The sequence below is a fragment of the Myotis brandtii genome, unplaced genomic scaffold (genome assembly GCF_000412655.1).
Source record: "Myotis brandtii unplaced genomic scaffold, ASM41265v1 scaffold8, whole genome shotgun sequence".
Lineage (NCBI taxonomy): Eukaryota > Metazoa > Chordata > Mammalia > Chiroptera > Vespertilionidae > Myotis > Myotis brandtii.
This window is the reverse complement of record NW_005371219.1, coordinates 8,445,163-8,454,225: the sequence shown is the minus strand read 5'-3', so window position 1 is coordinate 8,454,225 and position 9,063 is coordinate 8,445,163. Positions and strand designations below refer to the sequence as shown.

General features: G+C 40.7%; 1 protein-coding gene across 1 annotated transcript in view; it reads right to left on the bottom strand.

Annotated features, from left to right (window-relative positions):
- The window catches only part of OSTM1 (osteopetrosis associated transmembrane protein 1), a 70,352-nt gene that overhangs the window by 48,894 nt on the left and 12,395 nt on the right, over window positions 1-9,063 (bottom strand). Inside the window, exon 2 of the mRNA XM_014531278.1 lies at window positions 499-556. Coding sequence (XP_014386764.1) covers window positions 499-556 — 58 coding nt within the window. The remainder of the gene's footprint in view (window positions 1-498; window positions 557-9,063) is intronic.

Below are 9,063 nucleotides of genomic sequence, written 5' to 3'. Positions count from 1 at the left end.
CCCCCTGCAGGCGTCGTGCGGCCGACAGACGGGTGGGCAAGGCCCAAGAGCCGAGCTCTCCCGCCCGGAGAAGACAGGTTTACACCGCTTTAAACAATTAAATTAAATCTCGGGGGGGTCGTGGCCCTCGATCGCCCACTGCATTGGGCGTTCCCTGCCCTCCAGAAGTCACACCGCAGAAAGACGGACGCAAGGGAATGACGAGTTAGTGCCCTAAGACCGCTGGCAGGTGCCTGTGCAGATTTGTTTACTTGGTGTTTCTTAACATAATCTTACCCCTCATCCTGTTCGGAAAGAGTGAAAACGTCTGGTGATTATTTTTGATAGTGGAGCCTAATGCCTTCCAAGCTTAAAAACAAACAAACAAACAAACAACAACAACACGCGAACCCTCTGGAGCAGCCACCACCAGCGACGTGTGCAAAGTCATTAGAGGTCCGCGGGGGCCGGCCAGCCAGAGTCTGCTCACCTTCAAGGTCTATGCATCACGGGACTCACCTCACAAAACTTCCGCGAAGGTTAATGAGCTTGCACTCTACTCGGTTCCGAGAGTCAGCTAAATACGCGGAGGAGCCAAGGACTCAACCTGAAGAAAGCGTCTCACATCTCCGGCGTATAAAGGTTGTGGCACCCCAGCTGGTTTGGTTTAGTGGGTAGAGCCTCGGCCCGCGGACTGAAGGGTCCTGGGTTCGATTCCGGTCAAGGGCCCAGGTTGCCAGCTCGATCCTCAGTGTAGGGCCTGCAGGAGGCAGCTGATCAATGATTCTTCTCTCTCATCATTGATGTTTCTCTCTTTCCCTCTCCCTTCCTCTCTGAAATCAATAAAAAAAATTTTTTAAAAAACAGTTTGTTAAAAAAAAAAAAAAGTTGGTGTCAGGAACTGTACTCCCACACTGAGCCCAAAATGCGAAGTTGGGTTCAGTGGGGGTTACACAGCTATGAATATCTCCAAAAGGCACCGCCTGCATTTGTTCCAAGACTTGGTGTTACTGGTTCTGCTGGCGTTGTGGGACTCCTTTTGGCTAGTTCAAAAACAAAGAAGCTGGTGTATCCACCTGCTTTCATGGGATTAATTGCCTCTTTAATATCCACAACAAGCCATCATCTTTGTCCAGGTCAGTGGAAAGAAATTATATTCCCTTCCTCCTCCCCCTTCTCTTCATGCCCTTGGCCGGAATTGAACCTGGGACCCTTCAGTCCACAGGCCAACACTCTATCCACTGAGCCAAACCAGTCAGGGCTGTTTTGAAGGAAGATAAAACAACCTCAAAAAGAATTGTTTTCAATTTTCAATTGAGGGGTTATTTTAAAGCAAATAGATGAACCTGGTGAAAGGGAGAAAGAGAGTGAGGAGGGAGTGTGGGAAAGAGAGGCTTTGTAATGACTTCCATGTGAGGACAGCCTGGGACCCCTTTCTCCAACCTCATCTCCTTCCATCCTTTCTTTTACTTTATGGTTGGAACACATCATAATCCCCCAACTTGTACACTATTTCAAGCCTCTGGGGTCTTACTTGGACTGCTCTGTGTCCAAGTAGAGTTCTTTTTCCCTCCTTTTGGTACGGATTCAAACCCTCTGCCTTTCTCCTATCCTTCTTGCAGCGGTTTTCAACCTGTGGGTCGCGACCCCTTTGGGGGTTGAACAACCCTTTCACAGGGGTCGCCTAAGACCATCAGAAAACACATATATAATTACATATTGTTTTTGTGATTAATCACTATGCTTTAATTATGTTCAATTTGTAACAATGAAATTGGGGGTCACCACAACATGAGGAACTGTATTAAAGGGTCACGGCATTAGGAAGGTTGAGACCCACTGCTCTAGATGAGTAGGCATATTCCTACCTGAACCTGTTTTTGCACATGGTCAGTTATATGTTACTTTCTCTCGAGTTCGAAGAGCATGTGATGTTAAAGTTAAAGTTCTAAGTACTTCATCACAAGGGAAATTAGTCAAGCACTCTGAAAGTGTTTTCACTCTTAATGTGGTGTACAGGGAGATATTAGAATAAGTTTAATCACTTTATCAGTCATTGTTTGCATCACTGCTGTTTTTATATCATGTTTTTGTTGTTTTCATATCATGTTTTTGTTGTTCTCATATCATGTTTTTGTCATTTTTATATCATGCCTCTGTTGTTATTATAACCTTTTGTTACTGTTTATTTATTAGTAAATTTATATATTATTTTGATATACATTTTACTAATTTCCTTTCATCTCTCACACTTCTATTATAGAGAAAGGGCAAATAGCAATATTAAAATATCTACGCTAATTAATTCCCTTTTTAAAAAAATATATTTTATCGCAACCCAGGTACATGCCCTTGACCGAAATCGAACCTGGGACCCTTCAGTCCGCAGGCCGACGCTCTATCCACTGAGCCAAACCGGTTTCGGCTACTCATTTTTTTAAAATATATTTTTTTATTGATTTCAGAGAGGAAGGGAGAGGGAGAGAGAGAGAGAAACATCAGTGATGAGAATCATTGATTGGCCGCCTCCTGCATGCCCTCTACTGGGGATCGAGCCTGCAGCCCAGGCATGTGCCCTTGACTGGAATTGAACCCAGGACCCTTTATTCTGCAAGCCAATGCTCTGTCCACTTAGCCAAACCATATGCAGTGGTCGACAAACTCATTAGTCAACAGAGCCAAATATCAACAGTACAACGATTGAAATTTCTTTTGAGAGCCAAACTTTTTAAACTTAAACTATATAGGTAGGTACATTGTTATTAACTTAATTAGGGTACTCCTAAGGCTTAGGAAGAGCCCCACTCAAGGGGCCAAAGAGCCGCATATGGCTCGCGAGACACAGTTTGCCAACCACAGCCCTATAGCAACATTTGGAGCAAATACCACTTGTTACCATCTTTCACCTGTGCTCACTTGAAGACCAGACCGATGTTAAATAGTTTGCTTTGCTATTTTATTTTCCTTTCAATTCTAATTCCTTCCCAAATGCTCTATTCAAGTAAAGTCATTATTCTCCCCTGATCTGACTGATATTGTAATTATCCAGCTCTTTGCAGCTGTGTCCACCCCAGTTTTATATGTAGAATGGAGAGCTATGCTTTCTGTGTTTGAATGATAAAACTATGGGCAGGGTCACTATTTTTCATCCTAAAAATTAGAGAAAGAAATTACCTACAAAAGAAACAACTCTTCTGCTGTGTTCAGTACCATGGGGAAGACAGTTGCCTGTCCATTCCCTCTCATTAGTCTGCTAATATTTTAAAGACTATGACAATTATTTAAATTAATTACTTGATTTTATACACACACACACACACATTCACCGTTACATATAAATCTTGGACCTGTCAGGTATAAACCAAGATCCTCATTTGACTCTCCTGGGGTACTTTGATTGTATACTTAGATCTTCAGAGACTGTATTCTCTGCACCTTTGAGAATAACTCCTGGCTGATCTGATAGAGGCAATAGTATGACTGAGGGACTTGACAATAGGCTTCCAACAATACATTCTATCTGTTGAATTTTTTCTGTTTCAAAAAGGGGAAACCAATTCAAGTTCACTTAAATAAAAAATGGAAAGTATAAGGATGAAACCAAGCCATGCCTCAGGATAGAACTAGAACTATGCACCAGACATTCCCTCCATCTTTGTTTCACTCTGTGTATCTCTTTAACTACCAGTTTTTATAGTAGAAAATATGGCTGCACAAACTCCATTTTTATATCTCCCACATTGAAGATTCTAACCTAAACAAAGGCCAGATCTTACTCCTCACTCAACCAGGTTGACACTCTGATCTGGGACTTCCAGCCTCCAGAACTGTGAGAAATAAATTTCTGTTGTTTATAAGCCACCCAGTCTGTGGTATTCTGTTATGGAATCCCAAATGGACTAAGACAGCAAAACAACTTGTTTCTGCGTTCTTCCTGAATTATCCCTACAGTGTGTGAAAATAAAGCCAAATAATAGTTAGGCCTACAGGTTATCAGTTCTTCATGTAAACCCCAGTGGAAATAATCTATTCCATCCTCTTTGTTTACAAGCAAGGAATCTGAGAAAAGGAGAATTGAGCAACTCATGTGTGATCTCACCCCAAAACAGAATGCAGGTCTCCTCAGCCCTAGAGTGCTATTGACAACACCAAGCCATCTATGTGGACAACAAAGGTAAATACCAGAATCTGAAGAATGGATTTTTTCACTTAATGCTCATAATTTCATTTGCCTATGAAATGATAATATGAAGTTTATTTTATAAAGTAGATATTAGATAATATTATAAAATACTTGCTAATTTTGTTAGGTGTGATAAAGGCATTAAGGTTATATAGACAACTGATCCTTCATTTTAAGAGATGTATACTGCATATATTTTCTTCAAAATACTTCAGCAAGAAATATGAAGCAAATATGGCAAAATATTAACAATTATCACATATAAGCAATGGATATATGGGTGTCCATTATGTTAGTCTCCCTACCCTTTGCTATGTCTAAAATAATAAAAAGGAAACAGAAAAAGGTTTATTAGACTTGCAGGCCAGCATTTTTTCATATGTCCAGCATTCACTGTCCCTGCATTCATTGCCACTGTGTCAATAAACCTACAAACTATGTCCCAGGCCTATGCACATTCACTGCTTTAGACTAGGAAACCTAACCCCAGGAGACTCCAATTGACCCTATGTGGGCCTGTGTCTATTCCCTCTTGATACTTGTTCTAATATTTGCAAGCAGAAAATTTATCACATGTTTATATCTCCTTAAAAGGCACAATGGCTTCTTGTCATTCTCTTCATAGCTTAATGTGTCCGTTTTTACCAAAAAAAAATTTTTTTTTGATGATTGAGTTAGAGATATAATGCTAATAGTAGTCTCACAACATTTTTTATTCAGGCTGGAATTACACAACATATAATGAAGCTTTTATAATTATCAGTACTTTATATGTGAAAAGATTTGATAGAGTGTATCATGCTTTACAAATGTTAGTTGTCGCTCTCATGATTGAGCATTAATTAAGCATCTACTATGTACCTATGCTAAGAACTAGGAGAAATCAACTAACATGAGAAAATCCAAGCCTTGGGCTCTGAGTTACCCAGGTAAGCTATCTAAAGGCTCAAATGAGCCAAATAATTGCAAATCTCTGCTTCATTGATTATTATTTGGCTAAAACCATCTCTGTGTTCCAAAGTCTTACATCCAGCACACATTCCAGAGACATCTGATAAAATACTATAAGCTGTATAAACTTGTATGTAAACCGTGTAAGTAAGCTAAGGTATTAAAATTGCATTGTCTGCTAGAGTAAAATTGGAAGCACTCTATTTCATTGTGATTATCATTTACTTGGCCTTTAAATTATTTTTTGACCCAGCTGAAAACCTTTGCTGATTTGTAAAGGGTTAGGGTTAAGAGAGAAATGTTCAAACTTCAGTTGTTTGTCATTGATAGTCAACAAACTCAAGATGACTTATAGCAAAGGGTTCTTCACCTCTTCAAAACAGAGCATGTGAACTGATGCTATAAATATAGATATGCAAATTCCCATACATATATTCCACTTTGTAACCAATTTTACTTAATTTAGCCCTTTCATTAATCAACTGTGATTATGTAATCTCTCTGAGCCTCAGTTTATTTATCCAAATAAAAGGGTCAAATGATTTTAAGGCAATTTCAAAATGTAATGTTCTATATGTTATATAATTTTTTAATTCAGTGATATTTTTTAACTTTTTAAATGAAATGATGTTTTTACACACACAGATAAGTGTTTTGTACTATTTCACCTGTTGCCTTTTTCTTTCATTTTTTAATGTATTTTTATAAGTATGGCACAATTTTTTTAGGCTTACTATTAACTTTTTCTTGGGGCCTTTTTGATAGCAGAAGAATAAAAAGTAATGAGGCAGACAAAGCATACATAGTAGGAGTCACAGTATATGCCTAATAGATGTGGGCTCTGGTATACACACATCTGAGTGTATTGGAAATAGGAGGGAAGGCAGCCTACTAGAGGTCTGGAGCTTGAGAAGCCCAAGGGCTTACTGGGAAATGATGGATTTCCAGGGGCAGGGACTTGACATTTGGTTCATTGGACAAAGGGAGGGGGAGAGAGAGATTATTTTAAGCATACAAAGAAGTCTGGCATGGACTCCTTTTCCAAAACCAGCCCCTTAAGAGGACTCCTCTTCTCAGCAAAAGGGCTGGGAGAACTAAACCAGTAAGAACCAAAAGATGTAGTTTTGTTTTTAAAATCATGCTGTCTTGCGAAGTTGAGAGCATGAGTCTCCGAGGCAGCAGTGTTAGTGACTCTGCAGGCAGCATCAGGGACTTGTCAGAGACGGGAGAAAGGCCAGGAATTGCCCTAATGGTGGCATCGGGGGACTTGCATAGCCAGATTGGAGATTGGTGCAGAGGGTAGTGGCGCCTAGTATGAGATTTTAGCAGGAAGCCATGAAACACATCATCAGAGTGCATTAGAGGAAAAGGATCAATGCCCCAGAATGGTCACAGGACTAGTTATATGGACAACACACAACACTCAGAAGCAAGGGGCTCTTAGAAGCAAGGTGGCTGGAGTTCCAACAAAGAAATGCTAATTCTGACCATCACTGGGATGCACTTCTTACGACCTGTTTGAAAACATGAGTTATATTTTTCTGACCCATACTTACCCTTCTACTCATTTCCACATTATAGTTGCCTTTTACTTCTCATTCAGATGATCCTTCTCTGCTCAGAAGAGCTAATATTGGCCCTTGTATGAACATACATTTCCACTGTACCCCCGACCCAGGCATGATTCTGTTTCCCAGCTGTGTATGAATTTGAGGACTGTGGGGCTGATAGTTTCTATTCTGATATGAATAGCCTGCTGAGGCCTGCAAGGGTCAGAGTCAGACCCCAATCTTATGAATACACCTGTCACCTGAAGAGGGAGGTCATTTGGGGGACTGGTCATTTGAGTGAGTGATAGAGTTCAGACATTAAACTAGAATGTGGGTCAGAACCTAAGGAGGGAGACATAGTCTCTCTCTTTCAATTTAGATTCCTGGGGCTTTAAGCAGCATTACGTGCATGCTTGGCTGATGGAGATGAAGGTCAAAACGGCATCCACAATGTGGAGGAAGAATAACTATGCAAATTATTTATCTTTGGGGTTCTCTGACTAATAGTATTCTTGCCCAAACAATAAAAAAAAACACACCTGAATTTATTCAAATTATTAGATCTTACTTTTAGTCTTCAGGAAGTACTACAAGAGAAAGAAAAACAATTTAAATCTCTGCTTCATTGACACATGAAATCTTTGCTAAATGATTTGAGGAAACAAGCAGGCATGTTCAGAATGTGAAATATTCCTCAGGAAAAATGACCTGGTTTCTGAAAAAAGTCAATGTCATGTGACAATGGGGGGGGGGCACAGCATAGAGACTATAGTAAATAAACATTTTTAAAGACTTAAAAGCTATAACAGCAACATCCAAAAAATATTTTTAAAAGATTTCAGAGCTATACAACCAAATATAAGTGTACCTTGTTTGGATCCTGATTTGAACAAACCAATTGCAAAAATAAATGTTTCTTAGACAATTAGGGAAACTTTAAAATCATACTATATGGTATTAAAGAATATTTTTTATTAGGTGTGATATTACCATGTGACTATGAAATGTCATTTTTTTTCTATGTGTAATGAAGTATTTAGGGGTGAAATGACATGTAATATCTGGGATAAACTTTAAAAACCATAGTCAAACCAAGCAGAAGATAGGAACCAAGAAAGCAAAACGTGGTGCTTATTGGAGTTGGGTGATGGATTCATCAGGGATTATTACCCAACTTTTGTGTATGGTGGAAAATTTTCACAATAAAACCTATTTTAAAAGTATGATATGATATATAATGTGACATATAATTCAGTTTTAGTATTTTTTACTGAATACCAATTGGTGTTCATTTTTCTTTTTATCTAGATACACTGTCAGCAAATTTTCAATTTTTCACCAAAGGAATTATGGAATCCAAAAAAAAAAGCATTTGAAATACAAAGCTCTTCCTCAAGCACCCTGAGAATGTCCAAGAAGCTTCTTCTACAGAACAAGCTCATGTCTACAGAACACAAAGCAAGGCAAAATCATGCAATCACCTGGTGACAGAGAGTGGGGTACACAATTCAGATATTTCCGTCTTTAAGTGTACATTCTGACCTGAATTGTGCAGTTTGGCTGTCTTGAATCTTAAAGTGCTTTCATAGTTGCATATTCCTCTCTGCCTTACACTGTTCAGACTCAGTGTGAATTGGAAAAAGTAAATCACTTTTTAAATTGGCCAGAGCAGCCATGGGACATTCTGCCTGGGACAGTGGTTACAATGCTAGGGTGAGCTTAGTGTGTCATGATGCTCTGCTAATCAGGGGAGAGTAAAGAGGATGCAGCTGTCGAGAGGTCATGAAAGCTCTAAGGATGACGTGGAGTGGTCTGAGGAAAGGGCCCTGTGCCAAAGTGGGGTCACCACAGCCCTGCCTCAAGGGCCACAGGAATTAGGGCTCATTTGTCAGGGCTCCCTTTATTGACTTTACTAGAGGCCCGGTGCACAAAAATTTGTGCACTCAGGAGGGGGGTCCCTCAGCCCGGCCTGTGCCCTCTCTCAGTCTGGGACCCCTCGGGGATGACCACCTGCTGGCTTAGGCCTGCTCCCCGGGGGATTGGGCCTAAGCTGGCAATCAGACATCCCTCTGGCAGCCCGGGAGCCCTTGGGGCATGTCCACTTGCCAGTGGTAGCAGGCCTAAGCTGCAGTCTGACATCCTTAGTGCTGCTGAGGAGGTGGGAGAGGCTCCCACCACCACCGCTGTACTGGCAGCCGTCAGCCTGGCTTGTGGCTGAGCAGAGCTCCCCCTGTGGGAGTGCACTGACCACCAGGGGGCAGCTCCTGCATTGAGCGTCTGCCCCCTGGTAGTCAGTGTGTGTCATAGTGACCAGTCATTCCCAGTCGTTCTGCTGTTAGGGTCAGTTTGCATATTACCCTTTTATTATATAGGATAGAGGCCTGGTGCATGGGTGGGGGC